General features: G+C 33.4%; 1 protein-coding gene across 5 annotated transcripts in view; it reads right to left on the bottom strand.

The window, feature by feature from the left end:
* Window positions 1–5,621: 5,621 nt before the first annotated feature.
* Window positions 5,622–19,818, bottom strand: part of LOC133197544 (kinase suppressor of Ras 2-like) — a 35,941-nt gene continuing 21,744 nt past the window's right edge. For 3 of the 5 annotated variants that reach the window (XM_061333629.1, XM_061333631.1, XM_061333632.1), the window contains 10 exons: window positions 18,026–18,112; window positions 16,918–17,009; window positions 16,644–16,737; window positions 15,826–15,914; window positions 14,412–14,511; window positions 13,174–13,307; window positions 12,102–12,233; window positions 11,058–11,187; window positions 8,514–8,671; window positions 7,054–7,170 (listed from right to left, as the gene is read on the bottom strand). In XM_061333629.1, coding sequence (XP_061189613.1) covers window positions 7,161–7,170; window positions 8,514–8,671; window positions 11,058–11,187; window positions 12,102–12,233; window positions 13,174–13,307; window positions 14,412–14,511; window positions 15,826–15,914; window positions 16,644–16,737; window positions 16,918–17,009; window positions 18,026–18,112 — 1,026 coding nt within the window. In that variant the 3' untranslated portion in view covers window positions 7,054–7,160. Of the gene's footprint in view, window positions 7,171–8,513; window positions 8,672–11,057; window positions 11,188–12,101; window positions 12,234–13,173; window positions 13,308–14,411; window positions 14,512–15,825; window positions 15,915–16,643; window positions 16,738–16,917; window positions 17,010–18,025; window positions 18,113–19,818 lie in introns of all 5 variants that reach the window. The other 2 variants (XM_061333630.1, XM_061333633.1) reach the window with 1 other exon arrangement.

The raw sequence follows: 19,818 nt of genomic DNA, 5'->3' as shown, positions 1-19,818 counted from the left end.
TGAGTGTTAGTTTTGGTCGTTTTGCCCCGTAGGAAATCATGACATAGAAAGATTTCAAGGACAAGGCTTTTTATCTGCGCTGTCAGAGATTGTCCATATGCCCTATAGACTTAGCTAGGGGTTAATGTACTATGAACTGCAGACCCATTCTGGGAAGTCAACAACTTTCATCCATTTTGCCACATTATGACACATAAATTAATTATTGATAATTATCAATTGAATTATTGATATTTATCGGGTGGTTTAAATAGCTGAAGAAGGATGGAGATATTTTTTTGTGTTTATCTAGACTAGTCTACAAATGCAATCCACATCGATCCACATTCCAAAACATTGAAATCTCATACTTGATGAACACAAAGATTGCTTGTGAACTGAGGGTGTGTCATGACCTTGACTCGGGGTCAGTGTCACTGAGAAAAGTTAAAATCAATAAATTGTTCATGTCTACATATTTCTTAAGGAGAAACACTACAGTGTCATTCTTCACAACCAGAAGTCTCTGACGAGACTGTAGCTCTAGTGGTTTGAACTTATAACAAAAGAAGAGAAAAGTTGCACTTGGATTTGAAACTTTTCAACAGCAATAAATGGAATGTTGATCCTTGGTTTAGTCTCTTTATATGGCAAGATTTATTGCAATTACATTTATACTCCAACATGATAACATTTAATTGATTTTACTTATTTATATATTTCTCAATTTTACATGATACAATACATTATTGAATTGCATGGCAGCTGATCTACATTAGTTATGAGGAGGAATGCTGTCCAGACAGTTGCACTGCCGAGACATGTATATTCTAGAGCTCTGTCCCTTGATATCTTTTGTAGTTTAGGAAGTCAATTGTAATGTCATTAGCTTTGTGGTGTAATGGAGGTAATTAAAATTACTCATCTCTTATGTTTTGTTTGTTTGTTTGTATGTTGTTTAACGTCCCTCTTGAGAATTTTTCACTCATATGGAGACGCCACCACTTGCCGGTGGAGAGCTGCAAATTTTGTCCTATGCTCGGCACTTACGGCCATTGAGCAGTGAGGGGTCTTTTTCGTGCCAACACCTACTGCGACACGGGACCTCGGTTTATACGGTCTCATCCGAAGGACCGGTCTCCACGTCCCACAGTGGGATTCGAACCCGCGACGTAAGGATCAACTCCTTACCTCGCGACTCTAGAGCAGACGCTCTAACCACTGCGCCACGCGGGCGACTCTTATGTTTTGCCTATACTCATTATCTATTTTTTTTTATGTTTTGTATTGCTGTGTATTTTTATGTGTTTTCTTGTCCTCTTGAGTGTTAAAAAATCATGCTTGTGTCTATGTTATGCCCCCTGTGAGACCATGATTGGCAAATAAATTTATTCTGTCCTATATTAAAAATCAGACCAAACTGTATGAAGAGAAGTGCTTTGAAAGTATTTCACAGAAATTTGTTTTCTAGTAACCATGGCAACAGCAATCATTGAAATCAAACGATATAAAGAATTATGTATCAGAATTATGTATCTTAGTATAGTCTACTTGTGTGCCGATTTATATTGAAATCAGACCAAAACTGTAGGAGAAGTAGCATTTTGAGAGTATTTCATAGAAAATTCTATTTTTAGTAACCATGGCAACACTGTTCATTGAAATCAAAAAACCGTTACACAGAATTATGAATCTTCGTGTAGTCTACTTTTGTGCCAAGTTGTACTGAAATCATACCAAAACTGTCGGAGGAGTAATGTTTTGAAAGTATTTCACAGAAATTTCTATTTTTTAGTAACCATGGCAACACTGTTCATTGAAATCAAAACCCAATACACAGAATTATGTACCTTAGTGTAGTCTACTTGTGTGCCTAGTTATTTTGAAATCAGACCAAAACTGTACAAGTAACATTTTGAAAAATTGTTTACAGACAGACTGACAGCTAGACAGATGGACAACATACACCTTACTATTGCATAAGCTCTTCTGGTCTCTGACCAGTAGAGCTAAAAATTACTTTTTACTCATGAATGTGTCATGACCTGGAAACAGGTCATTTGGGCAAGACCAAGGCACTGGCAGATCTGCAAAAATAAATAACAGTTACTGCAAATTCTTGCTTCCTAAATTTGGACTAAATTTGTCCTGTAGGTCATCTAAATGAGAGAAAAGTGCACAGCAGGAATACATATTGAACCCGTATGGAACTATATAATGCACATCTTTATATGCATATTCATAGTTACAAGCTGTGACCCTGTCATTTGTAACTACAATGGAATAAATTTGTCAACTTTTGTTGTTTTGACACATCCCCCCCCCCCCAAGATGCATCAACTGGACAAGCTTCTTGTAGTATGTGATCCATAAATGTTTTGAATGTTATAGGCCATGAAATTTCAAAAGAGGCTATATATAATGATCTACTTTTGGGTTGCTACACACTTTCAAAACAAGATGTACTGACTTTATAGCTAATTAAAATTCAAATAAAAGGCACTGGTGACCTACTCTTGGTCCCCCCCCCCCCCCCCCCCCAAAGATGCATCAACAAACTAGGTTAGATGCTCACAGTGTGAAATACATCTATATAACCTGGATATAAAATATATCAGCCTGAAATCCAAACTAAACTAACAGACAGATCAATGGGAAAGCCTATACTATATCTTCTACTGCGATGGGCATTAAAAAATGACAAACATGCCTGAACCTTTTAAAATGTAAAAAATGTGAAAAGTTTACAGACAGATGGACTACAGACAAAATGTGATCAGAAAAGCTCACTTGAGCTTTCAGCTCAGGTGAGCTAAAAATGTAAAAATTATTGAAAGTTGATACACTTCCTGTTGTAAGCAACCAGTATTATGACCCAAAGAACATACAACTTCTGAGGTATGTAACATTGTCTTTATCCAAACAACCATGGATATAGAGTTGATGTCTATCCATGACTAATGTACCAAATGGTGTGCCTTGACCAAGATACCAAATGGCCTTAGTACCAGGTCAAGGTATACCTTGACCAGTGATAAGTTACCTAATATTGAGTATGAGCTAAAAATAATCACTTTACAAGTTAGAAGATTACTCTTCTTATTCCTGGCACAGAAGATGTTACATATATTGATAACCAGCATAAAAGTTACATATACTGATAACCAGCACAGAAGTTACATATACAGTAAAACTCGTTTAGTATGAACATGGATATTGCGAATTCACGGTTATAGCAAAGTTTTCTTAGATCCCCAGCTATATAAATTTAACGAATTCCTTATATGGATATAACGAATTACGGATATAGCGAAGTAATTTCACAGGTCCCAGTGACTTCGTTATAACCGAGTTTTACTGTACTGATAACCAGCACAGAAGTTACATATACTGATAACCACTACAGAAGTTATATATACTGATAACCAGCATAGAAGTAACATATACTGATGACCAGCACAGATGTTAATTACATACACTGATAACCAGTACAGAAGTTACAAATACTAATAACCAGCAAAGAAGTTACATGTACTGATAACCAGCACAGAAAACACATGGCTGTGCCCTCTGTCCTATAAAGAACAATAAAAATCCATTTATCAAACAGATTTTTTTTTATTTTCATCACTTTCTGTACACGTGGCATATTGCACATAGAAATAAAGAATCAACAATGGTCAGAAAAACTCACAATCATGCTCACAATAATAGCACATATAATGTGGGAAATACATCACATACAAAGACATACTCAGATTTACCATGTCAGACTCAAGTCATTTCGCAATAATTACCGTAAGTAATTACTGTCTGTAATTTTATAAGTGTGAAATATGCATAATAACAGTAATTCAAACTTTTTTTTTATAAACTATAAGGAAAAAAATGTAGACATTCTGTAAAAACCATATTTTTACAACAGACATCAGTTCTTTATGGATATTTTTATCCAAAATATCCATCATGAAGATCTTACACAAAAATTTGAGATCAAATGTTCTTGAGAATCATGAGTTTAAACTGGATTAAATATAATGCATGTAATTCACAGCAGAAATTTTTATTTGTTAATCTTTTGAATTATCTCTTGACAGCACTTGAAAATGTTTTTAGGGTGTTCTCATGTACATATTTCCCTACAGACCAGACATTTTTTTAAACCTTGGTATTAAATCAAACTTGGTTAATGAATTCCAAACATTTGTGTTGAGATGTTTTAATGTGAACTACTGTAGAATCAGGTGAGGAAAAGTAATGCCCAGTCCATAATTTAATTAAAAAAAGATGCTCATGAAATTTTACCAAGACTAAAACAACTGACAAAGTCATACAGGTCCCAGCAGAGCGACACTCACCTTGAAGAATCTGTAGGTTTCTGTTTTGATTGTGTAATGCAGTCTGTATACTAATACACTCCAGTGTTTGTGCCTCGTATAAAAAGAAAAATGTTGACCTTTGACCCAATGACCTCTTAACCTGTATTTTTCTCTCTTTGTTCAAAGACATAAAGATAATAATGACCGATGATCAAGTGACTCCAAAATGACCCTGTAGTTTTAGAAAAATCCAAGCTAATGGACAAATAATTATCTAAATTTTTGACCTTGACCCACATGACCCCTGAGCTATCTCTTCCTATAATTTACCATCCTCCATTTTAATAACAAAGAACTTAAACTATCATGTCAAATAAATGTGCTTACAGATTGACCCAGTGATTACTATAGAGTATCCTCTCTTACCGAGATTTCTATACTTGGACATTTAATACAAATGACACCTCTACACAAATCATTCCATGTTCATTATACAATTTTTAAGTCCATTGTAACAGAGATGTTAATGATTGCTGATGCACATGTCACACTCGCTCTATAAGTCCTCTACTAATATGATGTATCACAGCAGGCTTTTAAGTGTGCACTCTTCATTCCCATCAATATTGAGAAAAAGCAGCTACAGTACTGGAATTGGACCCCCCTTTCTCTCTCACCATCAATCTCTCACAGACATATAAAAAAACAAGGAGGTATCTTCAATCACACATGCCCAGACAAGTCTGATATTGCATGATGGGTACAAAGTTCATGAATCACTACATGCATAAATAATGACAATGACGGACAAAGTAAAGCATTGCATTGCTGTCACAAGAAAAGAGTCAATTGGTGAGCTATCTAGACATCTAAAAAACTTTCCTGTAGGTAGCCAAAAATCAAATATCACTCACCATCCTTTAGATAATCAGAATTACAAAGTTTCAATATGACCAAAAACCATTTAACCAGTTCTTAAATTCCAAAAGTCACAGGACTTTTCAAATCTGCTATGTCAATGGTAACTAAAATCTGTCTGTCTATAATGCCATTCACTGCATTAAAAAGCAGTTTGACTGATGTTTCCTATGTACAAATAGGTACATATATATTTGCAAAATCATAAATTACTGATGCATAAATCCATTTCTATGATGATTTTTCCCCACTGATGCCTTTGAAATATATTGCTTTAACATGAATCCTACCCCAAGGAAACTTGTGCTATGAATAGACCATTCAGAGGTACCTCATCAGCACATATAACCCTATATGCACCCATCCAAGTCATAAAATAAGCCCCCCCCCCCCCCCCCCCCCCCTGCTAAGCTGAAAATATTAACATAAACTAAAAGAATTTAATTGAATCATAGAGAACACATTGCATATTACTTCCCCCCCTTTTTTTTAAATGCACATTTTATATGCTTAATTCAACCCCCTTACAGACAAGTCATGCTTATTGATACAGGCAGATCAAGTAAGCCCCGATTCCAATTTTTTACAACCCAAAAGGTTTATTGGGGTGAATATTGAACTTTTGTACTCTGTTTTATCAAGAATGGTAATGAATAAAATGACTCACTGAATTTTGCAGTCAATATTTGAATTTGTTTTAAAAAACAGAAATTAAAATACATTTATCTGAGGATAAAAAATAAAAAAAAAATGATATGTACAAATAATAAACTATATGGTAATAAATAATAACACAGTCATTATGCTATATCCAGTGTCTACATATAATAATATAAAAATGTTTCCATGGTGATTTTTATAAGACTACTGACCATAGAGAATAGTGAATGGTAAGTCTATTTGAAAATGATAAAAATGCACATTGTGAAGTCATTCATAATTATCTACAACTCCTCAAACCTATACATTGCTAACTAATGGTCATGGCGCGAAATATATCACATTTGCATAAAGGTTTTGAATGTTCTGCAGACACGCTCTTTGGAAAAGCAGTGTCACATGAAAAGTTAGGAATGTCATTGTAAAGCACTTTCATTCTCTCCCACTTCCACATGTTCATCCTTGTCATAATAAATACAAAATTAATCAATATTTTGAGATTGAAAAATAAAAACTAAAATTTTGTTTTACATATTAAATATATAACAAAGTTTCAAAAATACAGCAACAATGAAAGGAGTTGGGGGAAAAAACTTAATTAGGACAGAATTAAACAGTGAAACCTTAAAACATTATTTCATTAAAATTGAATTCAACATCTCAGTTATATTTACTTTGAGCATTTTTCACATGTAAAATGCACACTTTTCTCACACAGGTCTGGAATGGAATCAGATGAGGGTGAAAAGCATGAAGTTAAATAAATAACAATCATTGAACATGCACAAAATAAAAGCACTTAGGAGTCCAAATCTGTCATGTCCCTAAAACCTGTGCTTGATTCACATTCTTTGTCTCTATGGAACATCAGGCATGACTACAGACCACAATGGGAGAGAAATAAATTTGGTCATATTAAGATGGGGTACCAGAATTTTTTATTCTGAACAATTTAAACTGTGGTAGATAGTTGTGAATCTCCGTTAGACCATAAACAATTGTCTTCATTGATTAAGTCTACTGGAATTCCTCCACTGCTTTTTTTTAACCTGATGACCTGTATTACTACTAAACTGTGTCAAGATATTAATTATCACAGTTATCCTACAAGAAAGACATGGTTCCAGATGAGTGTTTAGGCCGTGAACACAGAATCCACGCTTCGAGACAGGTGGACTGGATGAGAGGGGCTCCTGACTAGGCGCTTTTTAGGAAGTCTCTCCACTGCCTTCAGGAGATGTTTAAAATGTGGTCGGTCATCTGGCTGATACGTCCAGCAGATCATCAGAACATCCTGTTAAAGGGAAGTAAATCTGATTATACTGGCACAATGGGAAATAACTCTATTTAGTAATAGACAATACTTTGGATATGAAATTGTAACAATTCTTAATATTATCATTTAAGTTTCTTCTCATTGTGTGGTAACTCTTACAATGTATAGTGATTTAAAGTCAAACATTGTCATATTAATCTACAGACTTATTTATCAGAAGAAACACTACATGTATAACCCAATCACCCAAAAAAGCATAATGGTTAAAAAAAATGTTTTGAATCTAGCTTGCAGTTTTATTTCAAAGTCCACCAAACTATTTCTGATGAAGCAAATAAAATGCTTCATGATAAATGTTTACTATCATGTCATAAATACAATATCTAATAAATCAAATTCAAACCCAGCGTGATCCAAAAGCAATGTTGATCGAGGGCCAACATATTATCCTTGTTTTTAGCTACTGAATAAATGATTTAATTATTTTGGCATACAGAAAATTTAGAGCATAACTGTAATTTATAGTCTAGAGAAATCTTCAATGTTTACATGTTACATTCATAAAATACACGTTTTTATGAACATCTTTTGGTGGGTTTCAGACCTTATGTCAGCGCGTGTTAAAGGTGCAACAAAGTAATAATGTCCAAAACATTCATAAAAAACCTGATTGATTTCAAAGTTTGGTTTCATTAATCAATTCTAATTTACATCACCAACTTTGAGTTCAGTACAAATGAAGAACCATAATTATATTCTGCAGTCCTGTGAAGAAAGCGTAATTGTGTCCCGTTCTGTTGTGGATAACTAGTTAATGTTCAGTTTCAATGCTCTTCTTTCCGAGTTTCCACAGATTGAACTAGATGCAATAAACAACTTTAATATTTGTGCCCTTCTATACTGAGGACTTAAACAATCCATATATGGGTAGAATATAAAAAAAAATAGTTCACACGGAATACTAAAGCACAAGTCAATGCACATACAGTGAAAGGAAAAATAAAACATACCACATCAAACATAATCGGTAAAACAAAAAGTGCTTAGATATACAATATAAAAGTGATGTCAGCAATGTAAATCATGCCTGTATGAAAATAAAAGCTACACTACAAAATAGACATGAAATGTTAGAATTCTAAAAACACTGCAGACCTGATGCTTTGTGCAGTAAACTAAAATATGGTGGAAATTAGATAATCTCAATAATTCCCTTCAACTACATGTAACAGTATCTACATTTCAAGGTATATACACTCCACACAGTTCTGTGGGGAAGGAAACTCAGTTATCAGAGATTAAGGACATGCAGCATGCTTTAGACTGTAGGGTAGGTTACATGACACGGTATTAGTCCCTACCCTAGGGGCCTGGCACCCAGGACCACTGGATCAGAGGAACGCCTATAATTAAATGACTTGGGTGGGATCCTAGTGGACAGTTTGCGAATGTGTTCAAACAACTGATTAAACTCTGGTCTATCAGAGTGTTTGAACGACCAGCAATAGCAGAATATATCCTGTAAAGGAGAAAATGATAAGTATGGTCGTCAGAAGCTAACCTGCTTCACAATGGTCAAAATGTGTCACCTGTGTCTTATTCCTTTCATTCCTCTAATATTAATGTGCTAAGTGAATGGGATCGTTATAATCTTAACTTTGTTCTTCTCTGGATTCATTTTATATTCTTAAATCATTGTCAATACAATATATCCTCCTTCTCTAACAAAACAGTGTACAGTATGTGAATTCAGGAACTTCTAAAGCATCTGTGCACTACCTCTGTCCTAAGTCTTGGCAGATTGTATCTGAACTCCATTCATATACATTATTCAATATTTGGAATTCCCTCTAATGATTCTAAAATGTCTGTTCAATCATTTTTTTTTTGTTTTTCAGAACAAGAGGTCAATTGCCTACAAATGCTCACCTGTATCACCAATAACTTTGTACATGTAGATACACGAACCTCTAATTATCATTTCAACATTAGTTTAGGATTTCAAAGATTTTAATTTACAGAATATAAAAGGATGATAACTTTAAAAATATTAGTTTTCTTGTTCTTCTAGATGTTCATATTGTATATTTCTGTATAAAAACCGTGTTCCCCAATTGTTCAATTCCCCCAAAACTAGTCCCCAAGGTTACGTTTTGAACAAACATGGGGATGTCGATGCTTCCTTTTTTATATGAATAATTGTGGCAACTTTTTTGAGATGACTTTCAAAGATAAAGTTGGACTTTGTTACTATCTTGAATACAAGGGGTATGTCAAAGTGAGTTGGCAGTCACGACTACTTGCTTATCTCAAATCCTTGGATATCCCAAAGTTTAATCTGGGTCCCCTTGAGTTCAAGATAAAGAGGTTCGAGTGTATTTCATATTATTCTCATAAAAATCTTTGATCTCCTACTTTGAGCCACCCTTACCCCTCTTCTATTTTTACTTGACAAATTATGCCCTGTTTTGTGAAGTTTGTTAAGAAGCTTTGTTTGGTTTGTCTTTCCAAATTTTCTCATCCAAAGAGCTACAGTTCTGTAGCTAATTCATGATATATATGAAAGAAAACAAACAAATTAAGAGAATTGTGGTACCCAACTTATGGGTTTTATTGGTTTGGGTGCAATGATTTATGGCATATTGTAACTGTTTTGTCTGTCCTGGCTTGTCTGTCCATCATGCAAAGAAATATTTTATATTTTGTAAGCAACATGTTCTGATGCAAAAAGTTATGGCCAAGGTTCAAGGTTCTTGAAAGTGAAACTAGTGTAGGTCATAAGGTCAAGACTCGTACATGTGAATCTGTCTTGTCACAAGTAATGCAAATGGGAAAAATATAAAAGTCTCTTCAGGTGCAAAAGTTATGGCCAAATTTAAAATTTCTGAAAAGCAAGTCAAATTTCAAGGTCAAGGCTGTGAGGTATAGAATTATACATTCAATGGGGAGGATCTTGCCACAGGTAAATTGAATATGAAAGCTCTATCTCTTCAGATTCAAAAGCTACAGCCAAAGTTAAAAATTTTGAGAAGTAGATCAAGGCCAAGGTCACAAGGTCAAATAGGATAGTACTCCCTAATAGGTGTTGTCTCAGGTAATGTAACTGTGAAATAAGAAATCCCTATCTTCTCTCATTCAAAAATTATTATCAATATTAATTTTTTTTTGAAAATTGAGTCAAACTTCAAAGTCAAAGTCATGGGGATAAAAAATTATAATACACAGAGAAAGGCCTTGTCATGGGTAATGCATGTGAAATATGAAAGCCATATCTTTTCTCATTCAAAAATTATTACCAATGTTAACATTTTTGAAAAGTGGGTCAAACTTCAATGTCAAAGTCACAGAATCAAAAAATTATAGTACATACATGTAAGGAAAGGTCTTGTCAGATGTAATGTACATGTGAAATATGAGAGCCCTATCTTTTCTCATTCAGAAGTTATGACTGAGGTTTATGTTTTTTCTGACAGACAGACAGATGAACAAGATTTAATGTCCCCATGTTTTTGCAAGTGGGGGACAACAATCAGTGTGAGTAATTAAATAAGCCAATCGCACACTACCAGCACACAGGTGACACAACTGTTTCTGTATTTCTGTTTTAAACAATTTTCAATGCAAAACATTACTAGCAAGCAGTACAAGAAAACAAAAAATGTGCCCAAAATTGTGAAATAAACAACAACTTATCCACAACTTTATGAGTACATAGCAATTACATTTAATAGCCAATATATGGAATATGTTATTAAATTATGTTACAAATGTATATGTAAGTATGCAAAAGTATCACAATTTGACAAAGCTACACAAATATTGCTTCTGTACAGACTAAATTCACATTATATATACACTATTCAAAGCTGCAGCAAAACAAGTTGATTACCCAGAAAAATACTGACCTTGACCTCTTTTGATGCCATTACACTCCCAAGAGATTGTTTGATCCCCCTTCCTACTTGCCAAATGATGCACTCTGGTGCTAAGTTTCTGAAAGGCCAATCACCTACCAGCAATTCATACCAAATTGTTCTGTGTAAAAAAAAAAGTTTGTTAGAGAATATTACTTATCAAAAGCCTGAAAGGCTTCAACGGCGTCGCACATGAAAAACAATGCATGTCAAAAGATCCTTTTGAATTTGAAGAAAGTGAAAGTCAATTGTATGATTCAGGTAGCCTAACAAAAATTTTTGTGAACAAAATGTCAACTATTATAGTCTTGGGGCCTTACATGTATGTCATGATCCGAATAGAGCTGGGTTCGAATTGACCAGACACCGTTCGACATGTTAAAGTCATTCTGAATATCAAAAACTCATCTCTTTCCAGTCAGTTGAAGAACTATGAAGAATTTATATATTATTTTATAAATTCAGATTTATATAATATTTTCCTAATTGCCAATGTCTAAGCGCTGTTTAAGTAATTGCATCTACACAACCTAACTCTTTGGCTTTAATGATAAAATTGGTTGAATGTTTTACTGTCTGTTGGGTTGTTATCGTTCTGAAACCTTATTCATGTCATTGGACGCGCCCTTTCTTTAGAAATTCATCCGCAACAACTATCACGTTTTTCTTGTGTGAAAAAAAACATAGCATCTTTGTTTTGTAACAGAATTAATTATAGATATAATTGATGCAATTTTATTTTCAAGCTATTATCAATTGTGAGCATTTTCAAAGAAATTGATTTATAGCTACATGTATTACTATTTTCTTTTGGGGATGCATCAAGCTCTAGAGCTCGACGCCATAAAAAAGAAACCAAACTTAATACATGTATCTTAACTTTTAACCAGTGGGTAACATTTACATGTACATGTAACTGTTATTGCAAACCCCAATTAATTACAAGTATCTGTATAAGATTTAAAATATTTAAATAAAATATTTTCTAAACATAAGATTTTTCAATTCACAAAAGAAGTACATGTACAAGCATACCCAAATGCATAAACATCAGACTTTTCTGAAAATGGTAGGTCAACTTTGGATCTCCCCGAGTGAAGACATCTGATGACCTCTGGGGAAAGATAGCACAACCAGCCAGGGGAAATGTGTAAGCAGTCACCCTTTCTGTAACATATTTATAATCCAATCAAATTTTCTGTAACACAGTCTGTTCATATGATAATCTAATCAAATTTCTTATATCATATTAATAATCCAATCATATTTCCTCTAACATATTTATCCAATTAAATTTCCTGGAACGTTTACATAGAAAACTTACAGTGCACATTTTTATTCTTACATCAGTTGGCCAAATTTTAAAGATATAAAAAATTGAATTTGCGATAAGATCATAGTGAGTCAATCGTAAACACATACACAATTAATAATATGAACTTTCTTAAGCCCCATTTACACGCAACCATTTAAAGGGGCCTGGACACAGTCAAAAAATAACTTCAGTTTAATGAATTGAATTAATATGAATATTCTAAGAATTAAATGTCAACGACCTTCTTCATAACATCATGTCAGATACTTCTGTTTGTAAACAGGGCAAGAGCTCCGTTATTGTTAGTGTTTACTTTTTACTGGGTGTGATCAATTTGTTTAGTCTGCACACATCAATGAGCATGGGGTGGGGGTATAGCATAAGCTCATCTCAACTTTGTCGAAGTGAGCTAAAAATTACATGTCCCACATTAGAAAGAGTAAGTAGTGACCTTCTACTGTGTTGATAAGTCCAAATATTACTTCAGTAGCATTAGAACAAGAAATGGCTGGGAGAAGAACTGCATGGACAAAACAACAAAACAAAAAACAAATTACTGTTCGATTAAATTCATGTACATGAGGAAACCAATGAGTTGAAGAACAAGTAAAAAAACCTAAACAAGTAAACAGTTTGCTAGTGCAAGTGAACGCATCACAAAAATGACATCTGCATGCCAGGAGTAAAATTTGTGTGTTAAACTTACACCTGTGAGTAAATGAGCACACATGAAGGGGGCTTAAGAATGTTCAGATACACAGAAATATAAATATCTATGAATAAAAACAATACCTGTTGCCATGGCATATTTTGGTGACACTAAATAATCCAAAGTCTGTAATCACAACTTTGCCATTCTCTAAGAAAATATTCTTTGTTTTTAAGTCCTTATGGATTATTCCTCTTGCATGTAGATAACCCATGCCCTGGATGAAAATTGACAAAGTTTGACTTTTTACATTTCAATATTACAATCTTTGCAGCAGAACAAATTACAGTCAAACCTCGTTATCTCGGAATCGAAGGGACCAAGGAAAAACTTTGAGATATCCAAGTATTCGAGATATCCAGGGTAAAATACTTAAAGAATAAGTGTTTGGGACTTAAAAATCACTTCGACATATCCATGGTATTCGAAATATGTGTTCAAGATACTGAAGTTCAACTGTATTTTAAAAAGGTGCATTATTTCACTTTATTTGATAAGTAATATACATGTATATATTAAACAGTATGTCATAAATGGCATACTTGATTCTGATAGAATTCGGCCGAGCCAAATTAAACCAGGTAAACATGGCTATGGGCTTAGAATCAAGCAACCTGGCTATTGCACAGTAATGGAAATATTGTATTTCTATCATAAAACGTTACCTAACATAGAAGAGGACTACCCTTACACAATCATGTTCATTTCACTAGGGTACCTCGATCAAAAGTTTCACATCTTAAAATAAATCATTTTTGATATTAATATCTCCAAGGATCCCATGTTGAAGCCACCTGAGTCTATCAAATTTTTAAGGCTCAATCAGGTCACCCGAATTGATGCATGTGCAATATCGGCTCACAATCAAGTATGTCACCAGTCACCTCCATTGTTTCCCTGGTGCACTGGACTGTCAGAATCAAGTACGCTAAAACTCAAATTATTTGCAATCTTGTACTCTGAAGTCTTGTATTTTCATTTTGGAGCAACAATGCTGCTTTCAGTCAATTGCACAAAAGAAAGCAGATAAAAATACATTCAAATGAAACAATCATTATTCTTTATCATTCACAAACATCATACTAAAAGTTGATTTTCACAGGTATGAAAGAGGAATTATCTGTGATACTTTTTGTTTTTAAGGTGACTATCTCCTTTTTCTTGATATTGTCAGTTTTATAGAAGCACAAAAGTTGATGCCCACAAAATCAACAAATTCACAGTAAGCAGAACACCTTTGAGTGTTCAAACTTGCCTAGACTTTAAAATGAGATTGTACGTATCATTACTCAGGCATAACCCACAAACTAAAAAATCTTACCTGTGCTATTTGTTGAGCTATCAGAATCGTTTTGTTCATGTTGAATTTTTCCCGAGCATTAGTCCGGACATATGAATAAAGAGTTTGACCACTACAGTAACTGTCAAAGAAACAAACAACATCAATACAAGTATTCTCCATCCATACATCTTAATACTATGGACATGTGTATAGAGAGTTTGACCACTGCAGTAACTACATGCAGTGACTGTCAACCATTCATACATATACATCTAATACTACAAATACGGGAAGAAAAATTGTGTGGATTTCTTAGATTGCCACTAATATGCCTTAAACGTACTTTAAGTATGTTGGGACTAAATTTCTGCGGAAAGTTTGTGACCGCATATACAGTGTAAACAAGAAGTCTGTGAGCCAATGCTTACTAGTAATACCCACGCTCTGGTGTGGATATACACTCTCATGTGAATTTACACAAGTTTAGTTAAAGAAATATTGTACTTACTAGGATTTTTTTTCACTTAAGGTTCATCTTTTTTATCATCATTAAAGTTTATCCAGGAAGTCAATGCCCACAGTAACAAAACATTAGAGCCAAAGCATCTTGTTAGAAATATATTGTGTTTGTTTGTACATCATCATATGATATGTACTAACAATATAAATCCATTATGGAATCATTCATATTGTTCAAAAGGTTCTATCACACACTTTTTGAAAATTTGGTACAGACAGCTGCACACATAAACAGGAAGTTGACATTGGTTTCATACAAAAATGAATCCCACTATATGGCATGGCAAAACAAAGAGTGTGCTAAAATTTCAAGCATCTGCCTTAGGTAGTTACTGAGAAAACTGCGACAGAAATTTGGTACTGACAGATGCAGGGATAAACAAGAAGTTGACATTGAATTACTACAAAAATGAATCCAACCATATGGCAAACAAAGAGTGTGCTAAAATTTCAAGCATCTGCGAAGAGTAATTGCTGAGAAAATGCTGAGAAATTTGGTAAGGACAGATGCACACATAAACAGAAAGTTGGCATTGGATATTGGATTCGTAGAAAAAGAATCCCAACATAGGCCATGCCTAAACAAACAGTGTGCTAAAATTTCAAGCATCTGCGATGAGTAGTTGCTGAGATGACTGCGACAGAAATTTGTTGTGGACAGACAGACAGACACACACACAGACAGTTAGACACACAAGGGTAAAACAGAATACCCCCTCTCCTTAGGAGCAGGGGTATAATTAATACCACTCGGAAAAAAGTACTTCTACAGTACTACAGACACATGTATAGAAAGTTTGACCACTGCAGTAATTGTCAAACAAACAAAGGACATAAATATCTGTATTCTCCATCCATACATCTAAATTCTGGTATACAAGTTACTGCATTTCTCTGTACAATGAACTGTTGTACAGTTTCTTGATCAGTTTACCTGGTTACTATGGCAAGCTGAGGGGGTTTCATACAAGCACCCATAAACAGTAGAAGGTTCTCATGCCTTGTGTTCTTCAACATAGCCACCTTTAAATAAAAATGTGAATTAAAACATGTATTTTTACTACTTATAGTTAAACCTGTCTTGGTGAGACCTACTGATTAAGCAACTTCCTGTCATTATGTGCATCCCACATTACAAATTCACTTTTGGTGGATTTCCTTACATCATTTTTACAGCATTAAGACTGTGTGTCTGACACTACTTAATATATGTACATGTAGGTCACAAAACCCGTATTTAATGACTTACAAACATAATCATTACACTAAGTCCTTTCATATTCTTTCTTGTATTACATACATTACACATAAACCTATATTAGATCATCATTTTTGCTTTTAATATTAGCAGATTCGTTTGATTTCTTATTATGCTGCTTCTAGTGAAACTCAAAATTCAAAAACAAAACAAAACAAAACATGATTTAAAATCGCCATTTTCCTTTTGAGAAATGCTTCTGATCTTGGTCACCTGATCTTTGCAACAACTACTTGAATAGCTTGCTAAAAATAAGTTTGTCATCAACAATTTGAATAGCCTGCTAAATATAAGTTTGTCAACAACTACTTGAAGTTTGCTAAATATTTGTTTGTAATATTTTATTCACTTATCTTTCATATTCTGAACAAATATTCCTTTGATTCTTGAGTTTCAAACTACATGTTCCTGAGACTTTTTTTAATTACATGTTCCTCAAGCTCAAAAACTAAGAGCTGATCTCATTTGAATTACCTTTATTTGATTTAAATTACCTCAAGTTTGAATGCTGAGAGCTGAGCTTGGTTGTTGTCCGAGTCAGGATCCATATGTAACATTTTAATGGCTACTTGACCATGCCATGTACCCCTAAAATCAAACAGACTTGACTGAAATCTTAACTTATGAATTAGAATAAATCATTCTTTATAATTACATATATTTCTTGCGAAGTTTTCTTGGTAGTAGAGTTTAAATCTAAAGCAGAGCAAAATTATCCTGAAGGGCAAAAATAACTTGAGATCAAACATTTAATTACACATCACTTACTTGTATACTGTTCCAAATCGACCTGTTCCAATTTTTTCCATTAATTTTAACTGCTCAAATGGAATATCCCATTCTTTTAACGTTACAGAAAGCTGCAAACCAAAATCAACATAGTACATGAATCTCTCTGCACACATAGTCAAACTTAAAATTGGGCAGATTTTGTCAATAGTACTACCCACAATACCAAACAGTGAGCAAGATCAAATACTCCACACTCCCACAATGTTAAATGTATGACATTGCTACACAACATGAATGGCAATAAATAATTAACCCCCCCCCTTTTCCCTTTTACAGTTGTTTGTGAAATCAATGTCATCTAACTATCCTAAAAATAAGGATACATAGCACATATCCTTTTTGTTAATGGACTGTCTGTCTGTTGTCTGATGTTGACTCATGTGCTGATGCAGACTTCTATTCCCATTCTTAATCTTTTTAAACTATTGAATATATAAATCTAGTAAAAACCATAATGAAGTTTACATCTTGAAAGCCTTAAGTTGTTATTATTGTTTAGTTTGCATGTAAATTCACATGCTGAATTAAAAAAACAAATATTGCACTTCATGACAGCTCCAGTCTTCTGTGTATTTCAATACTGTAATACAATGAGACTCTCCATTTTCGGAGGAAAATAAGACTTCCTGTTTTAAAAATAGACTACAAATTAAAGGAAGTAAGGTTTGAAAATAACTTGCCACTAAAAATTAGTTCTTTGTTTGGTTTATGAATAGTATTTGATGAAAAATCAAAGTAAATTTTTTTATGCAAAAGAACTAAGTACTGTGATATATCGAGATACCAGTATACATGTTAACTATTATTTGTATTTTCTCTACACAACTCAAGCATCCACTTTGAATAATTTGATTTGTTTTAAGTGAATTTTTACTTTGGAGTAAAATGCGGTTCATATTAATTTATTAGATATACTGCACTTACACTGAAATTTATATAAACACTTGTAGATAACCTGTACTTCCATGAAGGTTTCCATTAATATTTTTTCAGACTTACTTTACATCTATACAGTGATTCATATTTAGATATTTAGTACATACACTGAGGTTTGAGTGAATTGTAAGATGTATATTGTACATACACTGTTGCCACGATCCCAGTGGTGAATAATGCCATCTTGACTATCCATAGAATCCTCCCTCTCTAAAGTCTTCTCTGATGCATTACTCTACAACAATTCAACAAAATATAGAGTTAATACTCTACAACACACAGGGACAAAATATAGAGTAAATACTCTACAACATTCAGAGACAAAATATTGAGTAAATACTCTACAACAAAATATAGAGTAAAAACTCTACAACAAAATATAGAGTAAATACTCTACAACATACAGAGACAAAATATAGAGTAAATACTCTACAACACACAGGGACAAAATATTGAGGAAATACTCTACAACACACAAAGACAAAATATAGAGTAAATACTCTACAACACACAGAGACAAAATATAGAGTAAATACTCTACAACAAAATATAGAGTTAATATTCTACAACAAAATATAGAGTAAATACTCTACAACACACAGAGACAAAATAATGAGTAAATACTCTACAACACACAGAGACAAAATATTGAGGAAATACTCTACAACACACAGAGACAAAATATAGAGTAAATACTCTACAACACATAGGGACAAAACATAAAGTAAATACTCTGCAACAAAATATGGAGTACCTAGTACTCTACAACACACAGAAACACAATATAGGGTAAATACTCAACAACACACAGAAACAAAATACAGGTTAATACTCTACAACACACAGGGACAAAATATAGAGTAAATACTCTACAATAAAATATAGAGTAAATATTCTACAACAAAATATGGAGTAAATACTCTACAACACACAGGGAAAAAATATAGAGTAAATACTCTACAACACACAGAGACAAAATATAGAGTAAATACTCTATAACACACAGAGACAAAATATAAAGTAAATACTCTACAACACACAGGGACAAAATATAGAGTAAATACTCTACAACACACAGAGACAAAATAAAGAGTAAATACTCTACAACACACAGAGACAAAATATAGAGTAAATACTCTACAACACATAGGGACAAAACACAGAGTAAATAATCTACAACATAGAGAGACAAAATATAGAGTAAATACTCTACAACAAAATATGGAGTACCTAGTACTCTACAACACACAGGAACACAATATAAGGTAAATACTCAACAACACACAGAAACGAAATACAGGTAAATACTCTACAACACACAGGGACAAAATATAGAGTAAACACTCTACAATAAAATATAGAGTAAATACTCTACAACAAAATATGGAGTAATTACTCTACAACACACAGGGACAAAATATAGAGTACATACTCTACAACACAGAGAGACAAAATATAGAGTAAATACTCTACAATAAAATATAGAGTAAATACTCTACAACATGCAGAGACAAAATATAGAGTAAATACTCTACAACAAAATATAGAGTAAATATTCTACAACAAAATATATAGTAAATACTCTACAGTTCACAAAAAAAATAGAGTAAATATTCTACAGTCCACAACAAAATATAGAGTCAATACTCTACAACACACAGGGACAAAATATAGAGTAAATACTCTACAACACACAGGGACAAAATATAGAGTAAACACTCAACAACAAAATATAGAGTAAATACTCTACTTCCCATACAGGGACAGAATATGTAGAGTAAATACTCTACAATAAAATAAAGAGTAAATACTCTAAAACACACAGAGTAAAAATACAGGTAAATACTCTACAACAGACAGGGACAAAACATAGAGTAATATTCTACAACAAAATATAGAGTAAATACTCTACAACAAAATATAGAGTAAATACTCTACAAC

This window comes from Saccostrea echinata, unplaced genomic scaffold (assembly GCF_033153115.1).
Source record: "Saccostrea echinata isolate AGI-Se365-2 ecotype Australia unplaced genomic scaffold, CSIRO_AGI_Sech_v1 ptg000030l, whole genome shotgun sequence".
Taxonomy (NCBI): Eukaryota; Metazoa; Mollusca; class Bivalvia; order Ostreida; family Ostreidae; genus Saccostrea; species Saccostrea echinata.
This window is presented reverse-complemented; position numbering and strand designations above follow the sequence as displayed.